Source organism: Centroberyx affinis, unplaced genomic scaffold, assembly GCF_046629955.1.
Source record: "Centroberyx affinis isolate AG114_WGS23_722 - 3 ecotype Tasmania unplaced genomic scaffold, CSIRO-AGI_Caff_v1 ptg001983l_1, whole genome shotgun sequence".
In the NCBI taxonomy this organism is placed as follows: Eukaryota; Metazoa; Chordata; class Actinopteri; order Beryciformes; family Berycidae; genus Centroberyx; species Centroberyx affinis.
In genome coordinates, this window is record NW_027280329.1 from 294,658 (window position 1) to 321,252 (window position 26,595).

General features: G+C 44.2%; 1 protein-coding gene across 1 annotated transcript in view; it reads left to right on the forward strand.

Annotated features, from left to right (window-relative positions):
- The window catches only part of LOC139653834 (glypican-5-like), a 97,939-nt gene that overhangs the window by 37,717 nt on the left and 33,627 nt on the right, over positions 1-26,595 (forward strand). The window contains exons 5-7 of the mRNA XM_071530824.1: positions 154-213; positions 1,004-1,126; positions 26,429-26,549. Of these exons, the coding sequence (XP_071386925.1) occupies positions 154-213; positions 1,004-1,126; positions 26,429-26,549 (304 nt within the window). The remainder of the gene's footprint in view (positions 1-153; positions 214-1,003; positions 1,127-26,428; positions 26,550-26,595) is intronic.

Genomic DNA, 26,595 nt, shown 5'->3' on the forward strand with positions numbered 1-26,595 from the left:
ACTGACTGTCTCCTCTCCCTCCTCCCCTCCCCGCGTGTCTTGTTGTGCCATCCTTTTGTTTCTTTTCTCTTTCTCTCATCCCCCCCTTCACTTCCCTGCATCCTCCTTGCTTGCAACAACCTCCCCCTGGACTTCAACTCCCATCATCCCCAGCTCCTTCCCCTTGAAACCCTCCAAGAACAATAAACATAGCAGTCTGAGAAAGATCTCTAGGTAAGCATGGGCCCAGGGGACTTCTCTGTAATCTCTCTCTCTCTCTCTCTCTCTCTCTCTCTCTCTCTCTCTCTCTCTCTCTCTCTCTCTCTCACACACACTTTTTCTGTAGCTATGACAGCTCATGTTGAGTGTCGAGTGGTAGAAAGACCTGTGATATGTCATTTCTTTAACAGATGCTTGTGTTAGTGTTTTGGGTGACTAATTTAGGTTTAACACCTTAAAAAACACACTCAGTCCACTGTATCAGACGACTGCTCTGACTGACTCAGCACGTAACCCCTCATGACCTCCTCTATCTCATGGGTGGCCGCAATGTGCATCTGATCAGAATATTACCCTATTGTTTCGCCCAAGATGACAATGTCTATATCAGTAACATGTGTATGCAAGCTGTGGGGTGAAGCAAGCATCACCCCACAGCTTAATTGAGAGAAATGTGCTGACTCAGTGAAGTGGTCAGATTTAAAGCCACACAGTTTCTACCACCATCATTACCAATCACAATACATGTATCTATTACACGCATGTATGGTTGAGAGGAGTGCAGATACCGTTTGTTGTTTGTGGGATAGTACACTTAGGTCACAAAGAGAATGTTTTTGGTGCAAAGTGCCCCAGTACAGAAGGAGAAGCATGTAGCCACACAGACCAAACTCACATAATTCACATTTCTCAGTTGTGTATTTTCTAGCAGGGCCAGTGATTCAGAAGGATGTGTGGCATGCATTAACATCTCTCTATGCCCTTTCTCTGTTCCTGTCCTCTCCATATGTCTGTCTCTCCTCAGGGAGTTCCTGATGTACCTGCAGCGCTACAAGTCCTTCTTTGCGGCGTTGCCAGAGATGCTGTGCGAAGGGGAGAATGTGGTGGATGACTCCACCTGCTGGAGCGGGGACGATGTGGTGGAGAGGTAAGAGGATGGGTCGATGAGATGTAGAACAGGAGGGAGAGAGGGAAGGGGTCCTCAGCCCTTCACCCCCTCATTTCCTAAACTTCACAAGTGCTTGAGGTGGTGGATAGGAAAGGAGACTTGACAAATCGAGCGGAGACGTTCGTCCCCCACAGTCTCATAATCACATTCCCAATGTGACTTTCTCCAATGAAAATACGTGATCAAAATATACCAGGATTTCTCTACAAATCTGATGCAAAAACACTGACTTTTGCCAGTTTTAGTTTTACATCAGAAGACGGTGTTGGGAAAAAATGTTTTAGGCAACATATCTTGCCTAATCGCGGGGTAATTAGGCAAGATATGTTGCCATGGGCGATTGTTACATAACGTATTTGGAGGCAGAGTTTGGAGATGTGAGCTGTAATTTGCTTCACATGACACTAGGCACTGATCCGCATGCATGCTATCAAACAGTCAGCCAAACCAATACCACCTGAGGCTTCATACTTCTTTTTTGCTTTGAAGTGTGGGAGTTTTGAATTCAAATTTGGGGGAAAAAGTGACATCCCTTCTGTATGTTTGTGTGTGTGCATGTATGTGTTTCTGCCAGGCTGTGACTCAGTGTGGCTGTTGTTAATCAGTGTGGGAATGAGGAAGTCATTAAAGCCATCTCCATGTTGAGGGAATGAAGAAGATGTTGAAGGCAGAAAAGAATAACTGCCAGCTCTTTCTCTTTTCATACAGTGCATGTGTTATTGTCAGTGGTGGAAGAAGTATTCAGATCTTTGACTTAAGTAAAAGTATCAATACCACAGTGCAAAAATACTTTGTTACAAGTAAAAGTCCTGCATTCAAAATCTTACTTAAGTCAAAGTACAAAAGTATTAGCATCAAAATATACTTAAAGTAGCAAAAGTAAAAGTAGTCATTATGCAGAATGGCCCATTTCAGAATCATATATATCATGTTATTGGACTATGATTATTGATGCATTAATGTGTTCATCACTTTAATGTTGCAGCTGGTAAAGGTGGAGCTAATTTTAATTACTTTATATACTGCTGGGTAGCTTAACCTATAAAAAATATATCATAATTTATTAGTTGATTTATAATTTGTATTAATAATCTAAATCTGCAAAGTAACTAGTAACTAAAGCTGTCAAATAAATGTAGTGGAGTAAAAAGTACAATATTTCCCTCTGAAATGTAGTGGAGTAGAAGTATAAAGTAGCATGAAATGGAAATACTCAAGTGAAGTACAAGTACCTCTAAATTATACTTAAGTACAGTACTTGAGTAAATGCACTTAGTTACATTCCACCACTGGTTATTGTGTGTGTGATTGTGTGTGATTGTGTGTGAGAGATAGAGAGAGAGAGTTGCTATCTGTTTGTCTGTCTGTCTGTCTGTCTGTCTGTCTGTCTGTCTCTCTCTTACTTGCTCTCACACACACATGAACTCTTTCTCTCCACTCTGCCCCTTTTCCTTTTCTTTCTTTAATTGATGAGGTATTTATTTTCTGCTGATTTATAGGTGTGGCCCTGGAGCCTTTTTCCTGTTTGTGGTTGTGGGTGCATCTCTCAGAGACTGAAGTACTTAGTGACCCTGTGTGTGGGTGTGTGTGGGTGTTTGCGCGTGCGTGCGTGTGTGTGTGTGTGTGTGTGTGTGTGTGTGTGTGTGTGTGGGTGTTTGCGCGTGCGTGCGTGTGTGTGTGTGTGTGTGTGTGCATGTGTGTGTGGTTATGTGCTTTCTCAGTCAGCATGACAAGAACAGAGAGTTGAGGCAGATCACTGAGCCAATGTGAGTCTGTAACTGATTCCCCCTCCTGGATCTGCTTCTTAAACACTCTAGAAACTCAGTCCACAATTATGACAAGGCTAGGCTCCCCTGCTTCTGCGGTGGCCCTAAACTGGCTCCCATTACCATGGCAACCTCAACTCTTGGCAGTGCCAGGGTCGGCCTTGACAGAGGAAAACAGCGGAACAGAGATATCTTTCCTCAAAGACCCACCCTAATTGTTTGTCAGATCCTCTGGCCCTCGTTCATCATGCTGGATTAAGCTATACATTAAGCATTACATGTGTATTACATGGGAAGACATTAGGCACATGAACAGGCGCCTCAGATTTACTAAAAGACCTTTTTTTTCCCTCCGTGGTTAGCAAGGGGGTTTTGTCAGAGGTTGATGAATAGGTTAGGCAGGTTTCACCCTGTCACTATTGTTTTAGTGTGGATCTCTTCTCTTCTCTTCTCTTCTCTTCTCTTCTCTTCTCTTCTCTTCTCTTCTCTTCTCTTCTCTTCTCTTCTCTTCTCTTCTCTTCTCTTCTCTTCTCTTCCCTTCTCTCATCTGCTGGCACTGTACTCTCATACCCTTCCCTACTACAGCGGACCTGCCAGTGTCTGAGCCATACTGAGCAGACCACCCATTCATCAGGGCCTATGACAGTGTGTCAGCACATAGAGCAGGCAGCCAGTGTGTGTGCTCCCTCCATGATCAGGAACATATGAGAGAGAGAACAGAGGGAGCAGGAACCATCCACCAACTAAAACAAATTAAATCAGCACCTAATCTTGACAAGACATGGCTTCTCTGCCTGCTTTTAAAGCCAGTTCTTTCCAGTGTGCGCATGTGCTACGCACATATGTGCATTTGTGTGTGTTTGTGTGTAGTCTAGTGAAGACAAGACTTCTCCGCCTGCTTTGAAAACATTTTGTGTGTGTGTGTGTGTGAGTGTCATTACTACCAAGGGCACTGACTTTCAACCATGGGACTAATGGGTTATAACTTTGTGTTTTCACACACTCCCTGGAGAGAGCCAGGTCTTTCTTGTGGTGTCGTGTGTTCTTGGGTAGAACAAGAAAACAGTACCCTACTGAGGCATATGCCACCACTCATTGACCGCTCACAGAGTAGCCACTGCCTATTCAGCAACCTCCTCCACTGTATCTGACTCTGTGCTTGTATGTGTGTGAGAAAGAGAGGGACGGGGCATGAAAATGGTTGCCGTTTTGGTGGCATGGTGCCCCCTGTGCCTCCCTGTGCCCCCGATGAGGGAAGCAGTGCGGAGGAATGGGGGGCAGGGGGCCTTGGCAGGATAAAGGCCCATTGTGGAGGCAGTGGACTGGGGCACAGCCGTGCCGTGGGGACCCCCAAAGTCTGGAGGGGGAACAAAGACCCTCCTATGAGGCTGCATGGGAAAGACTTGGACATTGCTGCCACTACTACTGCTGCTGCCACTGCCCGCACCCTGCCTGGGAAAGCTGCCTGAGTGTAGCACAGGAGAGGAGAGAAGGATGGATAGGGAGAGGAAAAGATGAGAGAAAAATGAGAAGAGGAGAAGAGAAGGAAAGAGATGACAGGAAAAGTGTACAGTGGAGAAGAGGCAAATAGTATGCGTAGGATCATAGAAGACGCACTAGTATTGGACTGTCCCAGTGAAGTTTCATGGTGGACATCGGACATGCTAAGCCACCACAGTTGACTTGTGCTTCCTGTGTGGTGGGCGCACAGAGCCTCTGAGGGCTTGGTGGGTTTTCCCCGCAAGCAGCAGGACACACACAAACACACACAAACACACACACATACATACACACACACACACACTCCCATATCAATCCACACATCGTCCATATGCTGTTCAACAGCTGGAGGGGATATTCATTCAGACACACTCATACTGTGCACAGGCATGACACACACTTCCACATGTGAGTGCGCGCACACACACACACACACACACACACACAAACACACACACACACACACTTGCATGCTGTAATACTTCAAAGCACATCAAAGGCAGTAGGGATTGAAATTCCCTGCCTCCTATTCAGCATCTGATGACAGGAGGGGGCTTGAGGCGGTGAGGCAAGCAGTTGTACTTACCACTAAAAGTGTGTGTTGGCATGTGTTCAAACATCTCCCCACATTTCCAGTATCGCATGTGCGAATACTTCGCACCATCTTTTCCGGAAAGATAAGATCAACCAAAACAAAAACATTCTTTATTTAGATTAGCTACTCACTGTGTATCCATTGTACTCTTATCACAAACTGAAATAGTTCAGTGGCATCCCTCTTCATTCTAATTAAGTTAATTACCCCTGCTGTTGTCTTGGCTTTATCAGAGGGAATCTTATGATTTTGATTAACACTTACGAGGCGATGTGTGCAGGTTTTGAAACAATGCTTCAGGCTATAGCTAAAATGATTGCAACATAAAGATCTTGAATACACCCTTGAATGAATACAAATGATGAGGTGACCTCGGTGTGGTTCCTTAGTCAAAAACCTACTGCTGTTTCATTTCTCCCAATTGTAACCACAATCATTTGTGTGGAAATACAAAGCTGTGAATCAAGCATGAATGACAAAGTAGGGGGAACTATATGTGCATTATGGAAGACCGCAGTGTTAGATTTGAGTTAGATGGGCTCTGGCACTTCATCAGCTTTCTCTGACCTACAAACACTTTGGGAATTCACTTTGTACTGAATTGATTTATACACAGTATATACACAGTGTATACTCTATAGGGGAGAGAAGAAACAATCCTCTTCCAGCCGAGCAAGCCTACAAGTCAGCAGTCAAAGGTCACAATGTTGATTGGATAGCTCACTCCCTTCCCTCTCTGTTCTGATCTGTATGAGAGAGATTCAGCGCAACCCTTACCCTCTCTAGCACCAGAGACTGAAAAAAGTTTGCCTCTTTTTTCCAATTTCATACAATATATTTCTAAAACTTTTCCATTCAGAGTGACTCAACACTGAACCCCAAGTGTAATAACTGTGTCAGATCGTTATGATACTGTCAGATTGCTATGAATTAAATGTAACAGTGTAGTTGTAGGTGCATGTGTGTGTGTGTGTGTGTGTGTGTGTGTGTGTGTGTGCGCGTTGGTAAGTCAGTGGGTTTGTGTGTTTTGAACTCTGAGAAGTAAGAACCAATAACTCATCAGCAGTATCTCAGGGATGATTCCTAGGTTTTGGGTTAGTGCAGGGGACAGGCCACTGACAATAAGGCACTGGGAGTGCTTCTGGATGCCTTGCATTTTTATAAGGTTATGACAATCCGTTTGTTTATCATTCTGACATCTGGAATTCATTCTGGTATTGCAGGGAGAAGCAGGGAGAGTGCTGCACTGGGCAAAGGCCTCACCCCTTCACTCCCTCACTCACTTTCTCTCTGCTCTTCCTTCCAATCCTATCAATTCATTTTTTTTCTTCCCTCCCTTCTCTATGTCGGTCTCTTGGGTCAGAGGAGTGCAGTTAGAAAATGCAAGGGGATTGGATTATGGAACTTTAGGAGAGGGGACGATACCTTTATTACAATATGCAGTGGAAGGACCTTCCCTCTCCAGAGCCTGTGTGTGTGCCGCATGTGTGTGGCCAAGAGATTGTGTCGTGACAGCAAAAATTTAGTGCACTCCGGGGTTCAGCAGAAGTCAGTTTAGTCTGTTAAGTAGTGTCTCTGTATTCTCTTTAAAAATCTATCCACGTTGTCTACTGTATTGAAAGTTGGCAAATAGACAAAATGGAATTGTGGTAGAGTGATGTGAGAACAGCAAATATCAGAGAAAGAGATTTGGACATTGTAGCATTTTGGACAGTAATTTAGGCTACTTCTCCTTCTACCTCTCCTCTCACCTCTGTCATTGCATTTGACTTTTGCGACAAACCTCCAGTCTTTCCTCTGTTCCTCCCTCAATCCCTCTCTTTCATTTCTCCTCAGATCTGATCCAGTGGCCCTTCCCTTTCCCATAACCCTGGGCTGCTGCCTAAGACCTCAGTATGACCCGCGCTACATTGCTCAGACTTCTGTCTCAGACTTTGGGTCTGTGTGAGTGTGTGTTAGTGAGTGAGTGTGTGAGTGTGTGTGTGTGTGTGTGTGTGTGAGAGGGAGAGAGAGAGAGAGAGACAACAGCGATCATATTGCAGTGACTGTGTGGGTTATTTATTCTTTCTGCTGAAACACTATAGGATAGTGTGTGAGGCTAGAGTACATTGTGTGTGTGTCTGTAGCTGTGTGTGAAAGAAATAGGAAAATGGATAGAATGCGCATTGTCTGCGTGCATGCATGTGTGTGTGCCCGTGTGTGTGATTTTGGTGTCTTCACTGTACATTTATTTGTCAGTGTGGGAGTTTTGATGTCTTTGAGTCTAGCGTGTTTATGTGTCGCAGCCTACTCAAGTTTTGCTTTTATGGTGTGCCTTATGCGCATTGTGTGTTTGTGAACTTTTCTTCCAACTCCACTCAGTTCAGATTTACTGTCTTACTGTCGTCACGTTTATGGAAGTTTTACAGCCTTTCCCTTCTGTTGTGTGTCCCGCCGGTGGAGTGGGTTGAGCTAATGTAATTAAAATGCCTCACTAGCCCGGGATGTTTTACTGGAACGGTTCCTACTGTACGAGGCAGACATGGCGTACCCACTAGCCTCTGTGCGTGCCCACTGGCAAGGCATCAAACCCATCGCAGGAGAGGAGGAGGATGAGAAATAGATGGATTGGCACGCTGAGGGGGAGGTGAGAGGAAGTGAGGATGAACGCGTGAGAAAACAATGGATGGAGGGAGGAGAGATGGGCACGAAAAAAAAACCCAATGGACGGATGAAGGGAAGAAGAGAGGGAAGTGGGTCAGTGGCAGCAGGGAGCAGTGGCTTTAGGAGAGCCCTCTGTCTTTGTGGCTTAATTGCCTTTATGAGCCTGTTTGAAGTCCTCACTGCTAACGTGTCTGCCTAGGGTGCCAGCCAGTACTGTAGTATGTGATTGTCCTGTGTGTGTGTGTAGGTGTGTGTGTGTGTGTGTGTGTGTTTGTGTGTGTGTGTGTATGTGTTGGTGGCTCGCCACTCTACTGGACAAAAGACAAAAGCCTTAAAAATGTGTCCTTGATGTGAGAACCACTGATCTCTCTCACACACACACACACACACACACACACACAAAAACATGCCGTTGCACCAGAATATTATGTGTAAAACAAAACAGTCGGAGATGAGTCCTCAAGGACGAACCCTGCACTTTAGAGGCAATTTTATCTCTTATCATAACACAGCTCTTGGAGGACGCCCCGGCTCTGAAATGGAGTGCTTGTTGTATCTCGGCGCCCACGATGTGATGCTTATCACAGTGTCCCAGTGTTAGAGCTGGCTCTGGCTGTGTCAAGAGAGTCGGGTTCCTAATGGACTCTATATAGGAAAGACATCCATTTTCTTTTCTGTAGCCTTTCATACCAAAAGAATCAAAGGTTACAGTATTCATCAGATTTCTATGCTGACAGTCGATGACTGTCTCTCTTGACTTGAATCTCTAAAAGTGAAAATTGGAGTGGTGGCACCAAACCTCATTCTTTCTGCCTACTAAAATAAGCCACTCACTTTTTGCCTGTTGAAGTGGTAAATTCTGGCTTTAAATGTAGTTAAAAAAACAAACCAAAAAAAACTAAAACATCAAAGACTAGGTCCCAGGTAATACAGCCAAAGGTATGAGAAAGCCCTTTCTGTAGCTTTGGCTCTCACCACATCACTGACCCACACACACACGTACACACCCACTCCCTTCTGTGTGCATTTTAACACAGTTCAAAGACAGCGAAAATCCACCTCCAAACCTCTGCTTTGATCCAAACACGCAGCATGTAGCCGCGCGGACACAGGATTATGGCCTTATACACCATCACACTATTTCTGTGTGCCAGAGACGGCACACACTTTACGCACAACACACACACACAGACACACACATACACATACAGCACACACACACACACACGTCAACACACAGTGTGGTCACATCTGACTTACAGTACTGAACCTCTCTCTGTGGTGACTATTCATAGGGCCACTGTTATCCTTTTTCCTGGGGGATATAGCAGAGTATGAGAATGTCAGTTGAGTGACTGAGTTTGAGTTTGATAGTTGGCATGAAATTTAGTGTGATTGGATGTACACCTGTGAGTCTGAGTTTGAGGCTGATGGTGAGCACTGGCAAGAGTTTCAGTGTGATATTTGTCATCAGAGTGAGAACCTGAGCAGGACTTTTGGTTTGAGTCCAATCGGGAGTTTTAGCATCAGTGCAAGTAGTTGTCCAACCAAATGTGTGAGTGTGTGTGTGTTCATGCCTGTAAGGTACTACAGACAGGGGAGGGGACAGGGAATACTAACAGAACCAACTCCACCTCTGTGCAAACAACAAAAGTACAGTACACTACTGTTGAGGGTGTTGTGTGTGTTGTGCGCTCCGAGTGTGTGTGTGTGGTAACCTGAGACCACAGGGAAAACGTTCCTAGAATTCCGGGCGGGTTTGGTGTGGTGGCTCGCTCACTGGAGCCCCCCAAGTGCTGCTGGGAATGCAGCCTCCGCACGGAAACGCTACAGAATGAAGGGAAAGTCACGTCCCCCCCCCACCTCCACACGTCCACATACACTTCACCCTGCTGCCAGGCATGCACACACACACACACACACACAGACTCCTGACCGACTGCCCAATGCATGCAGACAGACACAAAAAAACATGCTTACACACACACACGCGGGTGTAGCACATTGCTTATGAGGGCATATTTGGGACCTCAAAATAGCTTTTTTGCTTACTTAATGCTAACCTTAACCTAAACCCTAACCTTTGCCCTAAACCTAATCCTAAGCATTACATGCAGCCCTAACCTTTGCCAAATCCTTGCCAAACCTAACCCCAATCCAAAAAACGATCCCTTTAGAAGAGAAGTCTGGTAAAATTACCTTGCAAGAATAGAAGCACAAGTAGTGAAATACATAACGGCATCTTTGCAATTTATTGAAACAACATAGGACCTCAGAATATACAGAGAATGCCAGAGAGAGGGACGAGCCTTATAAAAAGTGGTGCTGTCAGTGACTCATGTTCTGAGCTCTCGGGAAAAATGAGCTCAGCTATTGCCCAAGCCTCTTAACCCAAACCCAGACTTCTCAGATTCAGCCTACTGGTTCATGATGTGTACAATTTCCAACCTGTAGCTGATAGACAGATGGGCCCGATCATGACAAACATGATAGTTATGGCTGGGATTTCTGCCAAGAAAGCCATTTTGGCCATGTGTTTGTCAATGCCACCATCCGCCTGACTTCATTTTTATAATTCCTCCTAACCTTTGCCCTTCTTCTCTCTGCCCAGTATCCGGTCGCTCTCTCTTACTCCCTGACCTTAACAGCAGTTTGCACAACATCGCAGCGTATAATCCTATATATATGTTATTCTGGTGTCAAGTAGCTGTAGTTGGAGCTGCCTCTCTATCTCTCTATCTACTATCTGCTCTCAAATGTCCATCTTACTGAGTGTCTGGGTCTGGGGAGCACTTCTGTGTGTGTGGGTGGGGGGGGGTCTATGTTCTAAAGGCATATGAGGCATATTAAATACATTGTGTGGTTGTCTGTGTGTATGTGTGTGTGTGTGTGTGTGTGTGTGTGCGTGTGCGTGCGTGTGTGCATGCATGGCAGAGGATGGGTGTGAAACACTAGAGTTGTGCTCCCCTGTGCCCTTACAGCAGCTGAGAGAGTCTGATCCCTGACCCCCTCTCTCAACACCCTCATAAGCCCTCTCTACTCTGTGTGTGTGTGTGTGTATGTGTGTGTGTAGGTCTGTGTGTGTTTATTGCCTTGAGTCAGCGCACACCCAAAATGTATGTTCGAGTTGAAATTAGACTGTTTGCATTGAGTGCTCTTTGCTTACACAGGAGGCATATACAGTGCGTAGCAAATGGGGTATTACGTCTCCCTCTTTCCCCATTTGTCTATGTATATTATACGCTTTGTATACACTGAGTGATTGTGTGTTTGTGTGATTGTGCAACTGGGTAGTAGAGAAGGGTAAAATCGGGGTGTATCAGCAGATGTGTTTTTCTCCATGGTGTGCCTGTTTTACTGGTCTGGCGTTTACATTGGAGCTGTCAACCTTAAGCACTAGATCGCGCCGTTCTGGCCTGGATCAGACAGACAGACAGACAAACAGGTGGTCGTACCACACCAGAGGATCATGGTCCACTCCACCCGTCTACGCCCCAGGGCGTAGTTTACCCTCCCAGCTCTGCCCCCGCCTGCCCTTGTCTGCCTCTCATACGCCAACTGCCCCCCCCCAGCTCCCCCAGCTCCCCCCAGCCCTCTAACCTCAGTTATCCGTGCCCTCCTCGGCATGTGGGCATGTGGCTGGAAGGGGGATAGACTCATAGCTCTAGCTCTTCTTACTAGATCTGTCTTCCTTCCTTTCTTTCTGTCTTTCTTTCTTTCTTTCTTTCTTTGTTTTTCTTTCTTTCTTCCTTTCTTTCTTTCTTTCTTTCTTTCTTTCTTTCCTTCTTTCTTTCCCTCCCTCATGCTCTTTCTTGTTGTCCTGTTTTGGTGCTGTCTCTCACTCTCTTTCTCTCTCTCTCTCTCTCTCTCTCTCTCTCTCTCACATCTCTTACCCATTTGTCACCTGCACACTCACATGAACACACACTTGCGTACACACTGCCACAAATATACGTAAGTGAGGTGTCTAGTGGAACGTATCTAGATCAGCTAATGCTGCCACCCAGTGGACATTTATTGTGATTGGACCAGGTATACTCTTCATAGGCAAACCTTAAAGCTATGTCATTTGGAAACAATAAGTTTGCAAAATAAATACAGTACAGTGTTATGAATAACAAAACGTTTCAGTTGGGTTGATGGATAGATACCCACTTTGCCTATAAGTGCTGTGGTCAACCTTCAGTAGTCTTAGTATGTGTTTGTGCTCTAATTGAGTTCAAGCCAGCTTGACACCAGGGCTCACTGTCAGTCACACTTACTTACGAGAGTGGCAAAAAATAACACATCCTTATAAAATGTTGTGGGGTAACACTTTTCTCTTGTTTTTTTTTATTTTATTTTTGGAGACCCACCTGCCTAATTAGGTAGAGCGGGTCGTCCACTAATCAGAAGGTCAGTGGTTCGATCCCCGGCTCCTCCAGTCCGCATGTCGAAGTGTCCTTAGGCAAGATACTGAGCCCCAAATTGCTCCCGATGGTTGCGCCAGCACCCTGCGTGGTAGCTTGCTGCCATCGGTGTATGAATGTGTGTGTGAATGGGTGAATGTAGGCATGTTGTAAAGTGTTTCGGATAAAAGCGCTATATAAATGCAGTCCATTTACCACTTGTTTTTTGTCTGTGTGTGAGAGAGAGAGAGAGAGAGAGAGAGAGAAAGTGTGAGTGTGTGAGCGGGTATGTGTATGTACATGTGTGTACAAGAGAAAAAATTCTGTGTGTGTGTTTCTGCGTGTCTTCGTATGTGGGTGAATGATGCTTGCATGTGGGTGCATATGTGGGCAAGGGGGATGTGACTCTCCACTTCCTCCAATCTAATGGAGCTGCTTAGCGTTTTCCCAGAAGTGTGTGTGGTCTGCTGGCTCAGCCTGAAGTGGGTCTGCTGGTATGGCAGTGCAGGCGACACAGAGAGGTGGGGAACAGTTACACCCAGTGACAGACACAGACAGTCAGGCCTGGGAATGTCCTCAAATCAAACCACTAGCCTATGCAGTTGTAATCTCTATAGTTGCCACTAGAGAGCATTAAAGTTTTAAACTGTAAAGCTCTAGTGTCTGTAAAGCTCTGTGTCTTTTTCTCTGTCTCTAGTCTCACACTAAATTGTTTAACCTTTATTTAACCAGGTAGCCACATTGAGTTAAAAAATCTCTACAATTCAATAATGTACAGAAGCAAAATACAATCAAAGTCACTTAGAGAGAGCAAAATATTTTTTTTCTATTCAGTATTTTGTTTAATATGGCTAGTATAGATAGACTTGCCACTTGTCCACTCACCCACACGAAACTTTAAGACTTTCTTCCCCTGGCCAAAGTTATCTACTTTCACACAAAAACCTGAGAAAGTGAGTGTGACATTATGAATGAGATTATCAGGGAGGCTTAGTGATCATATGTCATCACTCCTACTCTGAGAAGTTTGATACATATGGTCCCTGAAGCTTTGTCAGAGACATGTAAGCTCAGAAAATCTGTTGCTTTTTAAGACATATGGGCCTGGAAGCCTTGTGTGAGTCATATCTTACTCTTAAAATGCAAGCTTAAAATGGTGTGATGCTTTATAAACCTAAGAGACAATGAAGGATCCTTCTGTATCCAACATTCACCACAGGGGTGCAGTGTGGGTGCAGATATTGCTACACTGTCAGACCAGGGAGAAAGTCATAAGATATTCTCTGTATACGGCATAGAAATTCAGTCCCACTAGAATACTTTGTGTTTTGTTTTGTTTTCCTCTGCATGAGAAAGTATCATAGACTTTGAACCTCAGGTCAGTTTCTGGAGGCAGTACCAAGTACAGAGTGTATATAGCATGTTGGCTCTGGTGGCTTCATGCTGAGAGAGTAGGAGAGTATATACATTACATTGTGGTGCAACTCTTGATTTGGTAAAGTCGGGATTTGCTTACATAGCCACGGGGAAGAGAGAGAGAGAGTGTGAAAGAGAATGTGAGGAGGAAAGAGAGAGCAAGAGCAATTTGTTGCCAAGAGCGAGTCACTTACACTAAATTAATTCAGCTCTTTGCAGTTGCTGTGATTGTTAGATAAATCGATACTTGTTCATTAGCCTGGAGTAGCATTGAAATGAAACATATCCGGCATGCTTGGCTTTGTGTAGGCTGGTAATGGGCTAATGATGAGAGCTGAGCCATACTAGATATTGTAGACATCACCTAGCCTGAGGACGGAGATAGAAATAGTGGGGTAGAATAGACCTAATGATGGGTATTAAACGCCTCTTGGGTGCAAGGTAATCACAGTAAATCTGGGTAAGTGTACGTGCACGCTAAGTGAATCATTGTGTCTAGTCATGGATCATTTTCCCTTTCTGTTTTTCTCTCTTTACACCCACTTCTCCCTCTGGCCCTCCCTCTTTCTCAGTCTTTATTCCAGCTCTCTGTCTCTCCCGAGGGTTTGGCCTGGGTCACAGTGGCCTAGAGAGCATACCAAGACAGGACTAGTCTTGGGTTGAACCCAGAAGGCAGAGTAGTTCTTGAGGTACGCTACAGCTGGGCTGGTTTACTGCTACAGACTAGGACCGGGACTGGGAGGAAGGCAACATTCAGATTTAAGCTGCTATAGGCTACAGACATACAGTAAGTGGAAGTGTTATAAACAAAAACAGTGCACACTCAAACCCAAGATCTGCTAAATGAGAACACTGCTTCCCACTGGAAATTCAAAAGCGGTTTTGACATTCATTTGGCAGAGAGCAGATTGGAAATCCCACTTCTAAAGAGAATTCTGGCCTGCTGTTAGCAGTGGGCCGCATCTCCACTAGACCATGGTCTACTGGCTGAGAGGGGACTGGGGTCAGCTTTCATCTCCATCCACCCACCAATCAGATAAGCTACATCCAGCCAACAGCTAGCCGATCACACAAACAAACATGGAGACAAGCAAACAATCAAATAGACTGCTTCCATCATACCAATTACGTGAAGCTCTAGTAGCAATCATACGAGAGAAATGTACACAATACAAATGAAAAGAAATGCAAACATGTATGAAGGCTAGATTTCTGGATTCCCCTTATGAGTACTCAGTGGCATAGGTTGTGGCAGAGAGGTGGTGGTGATGGAGGGATGGAATAACAAATGAAGAAAGGACGGAGGAGTGATATTGATTGGTTACTTGACCTGACCCAATAACGGCTATGTGTGTGTATTTGGTTGCATTAAAAATAAAAAGGATATAGAAAGGAAATCTACAGTATGAAGGGGAGCCATTCATCGGTACAGTAACACCTTTCATAGCACTGTAGAGGACAGGCTTTCAGTGCGTAATAGCCATGAGTAATTTGAACCATTGGACCTACAACCATATAGCTGTGACAGTGTTACCACTCAATAACCTAGCCTGGTTTTAGCAGAATCACCCTGGGACCTCTTAAGAAGTGGCAAAGCAGTTGAGACCAATGTAGTGGTGTGTAATTCCAACCCAAACCACATAGCCATAAACAGCCATATTTCACTGGTCCACAGCTCCACAAAGACAGATATACAACCAGCTCAGTACAGGTGCTTTGCCTCAGGTGAAGCCGGGGTAGCAAGACAAAAACTGTAAAGCTTCATTAGCGTAAAACTCCTGGACAAAAAACGTTTTATCTTGGCTGAATTGACATAACCCTGCAGTTAGTGTAACTGGAGTCAGAAAGAGCCTGTGGACTCTTTATGTTCTTGTGTGGAGCCTCATCATTAATAGCCAAAGGATGTGTCCTCTGCACCCATGCAATTACACTGTAGGTAACGCACTCTAAGATTAAGTTAAAGCCACAGAATTCATTGTGACTCTATTACATTAGCGTCTCAATTACCATCTAGAGAAGGACACAATGTGATGAACTAGCCCAGTAATGTGCACTGAAATAGCTGATGATAAGGATTAATAATAACAAAGACAAGAACAAGGCAATCATCTAGGTTTGAATAGCTCCACACCCAATCACGCTCTATCACATGGACACTTCTAAATCACATCCACGAGGATCAGCCAGGCACAGTGTACAAACTCATCAAAACAGCTACCAAACTGTTTCCAACTAACTTCAAAACGAGAGACAAGAGATTGCCTAAGGTCATTTCTGGGGGTTACTTGGTTCAGCAGCCAAGTGTTCTGAGCCACGTTGTTGATCTCATTTGGAGTGCCAACAGGACTGCTGTGCCTGTGCTGCTCTTTATCTCTCTGACTCTGCTTGTCTCTGTCTGCGTCTCTGACTCATCACCCAATACAGCAGCTTGCCAGACTGGGAAAAAGCGTGACTGAGGGCCCACCGGGCTACCGGCCAGGACTACAAAATACAGACGGCACCCTTGACTCAACTCTTTAACTAGAACTTTACAAAACATTTGGACAAATTAAATCAAAGCCAAACTCTGCGTTCATTTCCCTGGAATCTGAGTCAATCGTTCTTCTCTTCAGCAGTTGATCTTGAATCAAAATCTTATACAACCTTTCAGGCAGTGGAAACCAGAAATAAAGTTCTGTACTCTGTAAAATTCAACATAGGACTTAAATTTGATTTAAGTCCTATGTTGAATTTTGTGGCGGTTGAACTTGGGACAACTTTTCCCAAAGTCAGCCCCATTAGCCACGGTGTCATGATGTCTCTGGACATCCATTAGGTCCTTGTCTCTCTGGGACGAGACTGGCCATCGCACTGCAGTCTCACTTCCAAATCCCCAAGCTGCCAGTTGGAGCAAGGAGGAGGAGAGTTTGAGAGACAGGAGAAGACAGAGAGATATGGAGAGAGAAAGGCAGAGCTGTTGGGAATGGAACAAGAGGAAATCAAGCCAAGACTGCATGCCCCAGATACTGCTGAGACTGGCAAGTGACTGCAGCTACTGGTGGCATTCTGCATGCCCAGGTGGTTACCAGCTGGGTTGCAAAACACAATGAGGAGAATTGAGAGACTGCAGGTAAATGGAGTTGGTGGTAGTGGATGGAGAAATGAAGAGGAAGAAGAAAGATGACTTGAACTAGAGACGTGGCTTCTTGGGACTTTGAGAGATCACTTAAGAACTTAAATAATGAGATGGGGGGGGGAGGGAGAAGAGGAAAGAAAGAGAGTATAGAAAGAAAAGGACACTGTTTGAGCTTGCCTGCCCTGCAAATGACCTCCCTTGATTTGCCTGCTGTTCTCTCGCCTTGCCCTATATGATCTGAGTATTTCCACTGTAACAATGTTGTCTTTGAAGCACAGCAAACTACATAATGCCAGGATTTCTGACATCCACCATAAGAACAGCCACAGAAATTGTGTCAGTACTTAAATTTGTATACAGCGTCGTGTATAACATTTTTATTTCCAGTGTTTATCTTTGGGAACAAGGTCTCTTGAGTATTAGGCTGGTGTCTGTGAGTGTGCTGTGTATGTATGTTTGCGTACATTTGTGTGCATAGGTTTCTGCAGCATTTATATGTGTTTGCACACGTTCATGTTTACTGTCCAAGAGACAGCATGTGCACATGCCTCATGTTTATTAAATATTTGTCTTAGTGGCTTTTGACCAGTTGCCTGTTCATGTGTTTAATGTTAGTACAGTGAGTGGCTGCTAAGCTCAGAGCGTGTGAGAACAGCCTGGCCTTTCAGAACAAAACCTCCTGTTCAGAGTATTTCAACATGTCCAAGCCCTGCTCATAAACCTAGCTGGCTGCAACCCTCTACTCAACCCCTCCCCTGCTCCCCTGCTCCCCTCTTTATCTGTGTATGTGCCATGTGTGTTTGTGTGAAAGAGAAACAGAGAGAGCCAGGGAGAAAAAAAATATTTTCATACTGTGTGCGCATTTTCCATTTATTTTGAACCGGTCAACAGCATCTCTTGCTGAAAAGTGTCCACTCCCTTGAAAAATGTAGAACTCAAGTGGAATCTATTTTAAAACTCCATAAAAGTGTAAGCAATAGCAGCTGCTGTCTCCTCAGCTTCAACTGTATAGATCACAAGTGTACTTCACTTTTTAAATTAAAGTGAATCCTTCCCTGCTTTGTAAATATATATATATATATATATGTTAGTTCTCTGTTATTAATGCCACCCATGTGTGTGTCTGTGTGTGTGTGTGTTTGTGCGTGCGCATGTGTATTCTAACAAAGCTGCAGAGCAAGAGTTTCTTGACCTCCTTAAGATGTTGTCTCTGGGTGTCCCTGCTGGCTTAAGAGCCCTCCACCATTGCCATCATTAGAGGTGTGTGAGATGAGTGTTTGTGTGTCTGTGGGTATGAGGTAGAACCTCTAACTGCACTTGGCTAAAGCTTGATACCTAATGATACCTAGTTCCAGGTCAGGGGGAGTAAATAAGGCAGGAAGATAACACCAGGGAACGTTATTGCCCCAATTGCCAACAGATGAATGGATGTAATGAATGCAACAATACATATGGGGCTCTGGAATGAATGAATAAATAAATAAGTGCACTAATTAAAGATAAAGTGAGCATTACAATAATACAGCAGTACAAATGACAATACATTAGTACAATTAAAGTAACCGGGTTAGGTTATGAAATAGTCAACAGGAACTACTTCAACTAGGTCTGTGCAGTAACTACTATGTAACTGCAAAAGCAGAGACAAGCACATACACACAGTAGCATTTGGGAATTCTGTTAAGTGTCAGAATTAAACTTTCAGGGAAAATCATACACACCATCACAGGGCTCAGCATCCATAACCGGCGCACGCCAGGCAGAATCAATTACAATTACAATTACAACACAAGCAAGGTTCTAGTCAGGAGAGAACAACGAGACTAAGTGCCATAAGCTAAGTTCTAGTCCAACAGGACATAGGTGCTATGAGGCAGTGCATAGAGGCAATGCATAGAGTGCATAGAGGCAGATAAAAAGTTTTTTTTTTTTGTTTTTTTTTTGGTTACAAAGTCCATTAGGTGAGAAGGTGTTCACTAAAGAGCTGGGTCTTTAGCCTTTTCTTAAAGATTGAGAGGGACTCTGCGGATCGAATGGAGTTTGGTAACTCGTTCCACCACCGAGGAAGGGAGGAGGGAGCATAGACCTGAATGAGGGAGTTCAGGTACGTCGGAGCCATTTTGGTTGCTGCTTTGTAGGCGAGCGTCAAGGACTTGAACTTGATGCGGGCAGCAACTGGGAGCCAGTGGAGGGATGACATGTGCTCTTTTGGGCTGGTTGAAGACCAGACCTGCCACCGCGTTCTGGATCATCTGCAGAGGTTTGAGCGTACATGCCGGGAGCCCTGCCAGTAAGGAGTTGCAGTAGTCAAGGCGTGATATTACAAGTGCCTGTACCAGGAGTTGTGCTGCATTCTCAGACAGGTAGGGTCTGATCTTCCTGATGTTGTACAGGGCAAATCGGCATGACCGAGCAACAGACGTCACATGCTCCTTGAAGTTTAGTTGGTCATCAATCATGACACCCAAGTTTCTAGCAGATTTTGTGGGCATGAGCTGAGCTGATTTGAGCTAGATACTGATCTGTTGTTGTACAGAGGGACTGGCCGGGATGACAAGGAGCTCAGTCTTTGACAGGTTAAGTTGAAGGTGGCGTTCCTTCATCCATGCCGAGATATTGGCGAGGCATGCCGATATCCGTGCCGAGACTGTGGGGTCGTCTGGCGGGAATGATAGGAGGAGTTGGGTATCGTCAGCATATGAATGGTATGAGAAGCCATGTGAGTGGATGACTGCACTAAGTGAGGTGGTGTATATTGAAAAGAGAAAGGGTCCAAGTACTGACCCTTGAGGTACCCCTGTGGACAAGCAGTGGGATTTAGACACTTCCCCTCTCCAAGACACTCTAAAGGATCTCCCTGAGAGGTAGGACTCAAACCAGCGGAGAGCAGATCCTGTTCATTCAGGCAGAATCATCTGCCTGAATGACTTTTTAGGCAGGTGAGAATGTGACGTGCTTCTCTGGTCGGCTGGCCAATCATAGGATGCATGGATGCTGTGTGGACGCCACAATGCGGCCATGTTTGGCACTTTGTTGGTTGAAACTTTGAGGTACCTCAAAGTGTTACTTAACCTGTTGCTGTCACACCCAAGTCCGCATGCACCCCCGAATTTACATGGTACACGTGTTAGTTAGTGAGTGTGTATCACGATAGTGTCCAGTTGTCATGCAGGTCTATGGTGTTTATGTGGTGCTGCTGTGGTAGCTCCCATTGTGGGGGAATCCTGAGCAGCATGTGTCTGACAGTCTGCCACGGGCAAAGGGTTCAGGCACAAAGCAGCAACACTGGGTCTCCCTTAGGCTGCCCTGGTGAGATTTACCATTACATAGGATCTAATGTAGCTATCCCTTATGCTGTTGATGGCGACCGCCCATGAAGAAGCCCAGCTTGGATAGTAGAAAGTGTGACGGAGTGGTCCGTCATTGGAGTTGTCAAGTGGGGACCTCCCATCACACAAATTAAATTAAATTAGGCCAACGACACCCCCAGAAGGCAAGAAGTTCTGGTGTCCTACAACCACCCTCTCCACACCAATACTCATCTACATTAAAATATACTAGCCCTCCATTACACCTACATCTAGGTTTATACTTAGCCTACAGCATCTCACCCAAGTAATTTCTGAACGGTGGATTGAGGTTTAGTAGAAGGAGTTAAACCCTCAAGGTTCCTCTCCTGATGTTTTCTCAGTCTCCTCTGCACAGATCCCCCGTTACACACATTGAAAGTAATAATACACCACATTTTTTATAAGAAAAAATTTCGCTGATTAATATGACACAACAGTGATTCAACCTATGCCCAGTTCATGGTTGATTTCACATTTGCTGACTTAAATACCCAGCATCAGGTTGGTCTTTCCCAAGAAAAATCCTCTGGTGCTTTTTATGTTTCCAGCAGCAGCAGCAGTGCTTTACTTGGAATAAAAAGTAGAAGAACTTGGTAGTTAGTATGACTGGAGATAGCCACCTTGGCTGAACAGACAAATAAAGGATCCGGTACATACAGAACCTCAAACATCAACAGAAAATCCAAGGAAAAAGACGTCATAGTGAATGCTTGGAAGTGCAGTGCAAAAACACCACAGCAATGACTGCTTATCACCAAAGATGTCACCAAAATAAAAAAAATCCCATGACCTCTTTAAAGATTACGGCTGTCATGACCCCATGTTTAATTATCAATGGGCTAGACTGTGAATAATTCAACACACATCCAAACCCGAGGCCACAACAGCTGGGAGGGTGGAGGGAGGAAGGGAGGGAGGGAGGGTAGAGTAATCATGGTGCACCAACAATTTCCTGTTTACCCTGACAGCAATACCACCAGCCCTAATCCACTGGCCACCTCAGCTGTAATAGTAGAACACACACAGGCATAGACACACATATACACACACGCGCGCGCACATACACATGCATATACCCTCATCTCCTTTCAACTATTACTCTCCGTTAGCTTACACTTTCCCTCTCGTCAGTTTGCTCTGATATTTGTTTTGGAGGAATCATTTATCCAAATCAATTTACATGCAGAAATGTAGCCGCCAAAGATGGAAACTGAAAGATTTCAGTGTCAAATATTTAGGCAGTCAACTGTTTGACAGAATCAGCTTTAGTCCAATTGATCGGCCAATTATATATGGGTCAATAATGCCCTGTATCTTCTGAAGACTGCATCTTGAAACAGTAAACACAGACACATGCACACGCACAAACACACACACACACACACACACACACACACACACACACACGTGCCTTCATAAGTCGAGCCATCAGTTAGTATTGGTATGAATCTGAAGCAACAGCCATGATGAGATTTCTCATACATTCTCAGTCAGTAGTAGTTAGGCTGTTGTTTTGCATGTTATCGGCACAGGTGGCCTGAAATTTTTACTGACAGATTAATGCACACACACACATACACACACACACACAGTGCACTGGTATGTGTCCTCTCTCCACATCATCAGAGACCTTGCCTCAAGGCAAGTCTTGACCTTCAGTGGAGAACATCCCACTACTATAGAGTTCACTCTATAGTCTCCACCCTCTCACTTCTTCTATAGAGTTCACTCTATAGAACCAGATTCAACCTATACCAGGAAATCCTCTGAAGTGCAGAAGCAAGCACTGATGCTTGACAGAGCATTTCAAAGGGATTTGAAGAGGATCGGTGGATCGGTCATACATTTGTTGAAGTAGTAGTATTCAATTCAAAGTGAGATTTACCAATAAACTTAGGCCAGGATCACACTCAATAGGCCTCATGCAAGAACATTTTCGTATTCTTATCTTAAATTTCTCTTACTTTTTTCGTGAGGTGGACTAGTACGAGTATGCCACGTCAGATTCACCAAACGCTTGTATCTTCAGAAAACTGTCGTAACTGACCTGCGTAAACGTGATGAATTTCACCTGTTCTAAATGAATGCGCGTTCATGAGAATAAAAATTTTTGATTCACTTGCACTTACCCACATTAAAGTTATCAACTGGAGTAAAATAGCCTATAAATCAGATATATCTCCTTCTATAATGTATTTACCCCAATACAATCTAACCTTTCCTTTGTCTCATCTGAGTGTTTGTCAAATAACCTGGCAATTATTAGTGTTTTTTGTTTTGTCTTTGTATTGAGCGCACTTATAGGCTACTAACCCACATGGATACTTAAAATAAATGACGCACAACCTTCTTTTGAAAAAGCCATCAGTGCTCCCTTGCTATTTTTCCTGTTGCTGTAACCACTGTACTGGTTAAGCTCAACATGATTATACATTAGGCCTACTTTACAGTGTAATTTATATATTCAAACTCAAAATTTCAGAAGTGACAGAGATACAATCCATTAGTCAACAACAAAGTTTCTTTTTTGCTTTGGAGAACGCCAGGTTGATTGTACGTGACTCGTACGACAGGTCTGGACCACACGTACATTTTGTTCATACCTAAGAGAAAATTGTAAATACGAGAAAATTGGTGAATGCGGCAAGTTCTGTTAAATCGCTCGTACAAGTTATTTAAGAATGAATCTGTGCCTACGAGTGGTTCTTGCATGAGGCCCAATGTGTTACTCTCCGACAGAAGTTCTTTCATTTCAATTGAGTAAATCTATAACTGCTGCAAAGCAATGGGTTGGAATGAAGTTAACAAAATGAAATGCAAGGAAACAAAACAAACCACAGAAAAAAGCAATAGAAATATGGGACTTCTGCCAGCGGTAGCATCCACAAAAGCTAGGGCAGCACCTGCGTCCACTGCCAGGTAAAATCACTGCATGCGAGAGGTGTCTGAAAGAGTAAAGACAAATAGACAGTCACACACACACACACAGACAGCAGACAGTGAGTGTAATGATGCAGCAACCAAGAGGCAGCCCTAGACTGGGTTCCCAACGGCCGCTTCCTATATTAATGCTGTCTAAACTAAGGTAAGAGAAGAGACTGTGTTGGTCCCAAACTAGACAGGGCAAGGGTTGGTCATATGGCAGTGAAAATAGATTGAGAGTTTGGATTTCCAAAGAATTCGCCTCCTTAACTGCAGGGGGAAGTCGGTTCCAAAGATCAGCTCAGTAGGAAAACGCTTTGCTGCCTGCCAATTTTTTCTTGATTCTTGGGACAGTAAGTTAGCCAGTGTCCTGCCATTGGAGGGCACAAGGGAGCACACAACAGGCGACGAGGTTAAATAAAAATAATAGTGCTAGCCCCTGTAGCGATTTATACCTTGAAGATCTGTCTGGAATTGGGAGCCAGTGAAGGGAGGTCAAAATGGGTGTAATGTGGTAAATTTTTCTAGTTTTAATTAATATTCTAGCGGCAACATTTTGTGCGAGTTGAAGGTTTTGAAGACTGGAGTTTGGTAGGCCAGAAAACAAAAAATTACAATAATTAAGTCTTGACATAATTAATGCATGTAAATGGGTTTCAGCATCAACCATATTTAACAGCCTTTTTTTTATTAGCCTTCCGTTATGTTTTTGTGCTAAAATAACTGTATCATTGACACAGAATTGCAACAAAAATGTATTTTGTATTCCTACAATTGATAACCACATCCAGTAAGTTTCATCTCAGTACATCAGAGCCATGGGATCCTGGCATAGATCTCTGCACACAGTTTGCAGCAACACAAATGCATTAGAATTGAACAATTAGAACAATTAGAACAATCAGAATCTAACCAGCTTGCTTATGTTTCTTTCATACGGTCTTTTTGGCTCATCTTTGGATTTGCCAGTAATTGTGTGCACTCTTTTGTGGAACGGTGGTGGAAAATAAGCCGTGCTCTGACAGCACACTCCCAAATGCACCACCTTTTTTTTTTTTCTCTCGCTGCACACCTTGAAAAAAATATTCAATTTTTCTATTCTACATTGCAATCCCTGAGCATTCCTGTAGGAACTTTTAACAGGCCAAGTCAGGTCAGTTTTGGGTCAGCTGGAGGGAGTGGAGGTCACTGCTAGGCTCTGCTCCAGGCAGAGGGAGAGAGCAGAACAGACAAAGCAGCCTGTAGGAAAGCGCTTCAGGGGGATAATCACACTGGAATGAGTCAGTTCCGTAAAAAGGAGTCAGAGAGCGATGAGTCAGAAATTGCACACGTGTAGGTATTCATTATTGTGTATTTTTACGTGTTTGTTGAGGTCGAGCCTTTGAGAACACCAGAGGAGAATGGGGACTATTGATCGCAGAGAGCTGTTAATCACTTGACATCCACACACAAAAAGAGTGACGTTCTTCAGTTGCTGCGATCTTTTCTTCTGCCTTTCACAATCTGTGCTGCGCTATGTTCGCTGTCACATTTTACTCAGAGAAAAAGAGATTGAAAGCACCGTGCTAAATGTGTGCCTTGGAATTCAGGCTAGGAAAAAGACAGAGATAGGGCTATAGGGAGAACTGTGTTGAAACAGGTCGTTATTGGCCTTTGGCAGTAGTCTTATCGTAGCATCTGATGTCTGCTCCAGATCTGTCCAGAAATTTACAGCGCAGACACCAATTATGTGTCTATCAGGTAATCAGCTCTGGGATGTCCTGCTGTGGTCAGCTGTCACATCTTCTACCTAATATCAAACATACCCTGCAATGAAATGTCCCAGGTCTAACACACTGCCAAACACACCCTGACATTTCCCTTTCATTAGCCTCCCATCTGATGAGTTCAGTTCCGCACAATACTGTCATCCCAAGCCAAGCCTTAAGACAGACACACACACACCCGCTAACGCACAGGCCTCGACTTTCAGCCAGTGCTTAGGGAGCCGTTTGATTTTTCAATTAATCATTTATGTCAGAGGGGGGAAGCTGAAAGTCCAAAAGCTATCGATTGTTTCCCTCTTGTCAAGACAGGATTCAGAGCCGCAGGTGCAATTAAGAGCTTCATTTGTTGTCAGAGCAGACAGTGGGGAGGGCATTAGCTAAGCAAACTGCAGGAACGCGAGGGGAGGGGGATGCAGGGAGGCACGGGAAATAAAGAAGATAGAGGGATGGAGAGAAATGTGGAGAGACAGAGGGTAAAGCGAGGAGAAATTTTAGCATTTTTATGGGCCCCCTGTAAAGTGCTGTTTCAGCAAGATGAAGGAGCATAGACCTTATCAAGACATTGCTTAGATCACAGGCCAGAGATTCTCAAGTTCAGCACTTTTATGATCGCTACCACACATATTCACATGAAAATATACAAATACGTGCACGCACACACACACCGATTTACAGATGCTGACACGTGCATACGCACACACACACACACACACACACACACACACACACGTCCACACTTTGCTACTCGTAGATTCAGTCTGCCTGAGATTACCATAAGTGAAATCACTTTATCAGCCTTGTGCTGGCAGTGGAACACTTAAAAGGAAAGCATCATTTGAGTTGATGCCAGCACATATAGGACTGGTGTTCCTCCTCCCCACTGCTCTTTTTAAGTTTTTTGGATCACTCTGCCTTCAACCTACTGTGTGTGTGTGTGTGTGTGTTTTTGTTGGCGGGTTTGTGTGTGTGTGTGTGTGTGTGTGTGTGTGCATGAGTGTAAGAGCATTAGAGTGAGAAAGAGGGCAAGAAAGTGAGAGTGAGTGAGTTTCAACATTAACATCTTCTCCCTCCACTGTTAATGGGTTTGAAAGTACATGTACTTGCACTTCCTCAGTGAGGCAGGGTAATTTCTGATGTGCGTCTGTGCCGCTGGCAGAGTGCAGTCTGAGTACTTAATTTTCCTCATTCATTCCCTAAGAAGCTCTGGTCACTAAAAATTAGCCATTATTTTTTAGTCACCAGTCCCTATTCTCATTTTTACTTGTCACTATTCTGCTGTTGCTAATCAAGTTTTTATTCCAAATAATATGTCAACATTGTTGTTATTACTAAATGCTTTTAAAATAATTATGACTAATCAAAACTAGACGTTGATCATACAATGGTAGGTTTTAAAAACTGAAAATGTTGATGGCATCAAATGGAATAAAAACTAGTATAGTGCCTAATTCTTAGTGATGAGTGGGTTTTTTTATGAAAAAAATGACATATGACATATGGATATGTCGACAGATATTTAAGATGTTGAATTGGTGAGGCAAGACTTTGAATCTAAAATCTATCCCTGCTGAAAATGCTGGTTTATCTGATGACCAGCTCAGTATATATTTTAGTCTTAGCCGGTCTACCAGCATCAGTGTTCTCATTTACCACCTTAACCAGATCAGACCATCTCTTCCCAGCTCTGACCATCAACCAGCTTTAGGTGCTCTAGGCTGTTTGTTTGTTTGCTGTTGTTTGTTTGTTTGTTTGTTTTCAAAAGGGATTCTAATATGTCTTTCTATATCTTTCCCTCCCTGCATCCTTTTTTTCCCTAACAGCTATACTGGCAGAGTGGTAGGAAATGGTCTGCAGGCCCAGAGGCAGAACCCAGAGGTCAAAGTTCGCAGCCCTAACCCCACCATGGCCGAGGTCAAGGAGAGGCTGGAGCGCTTCAACCAGGTAGGACTGCTGCACAGCATCCAGGCAACTCTCAACACACATCCAA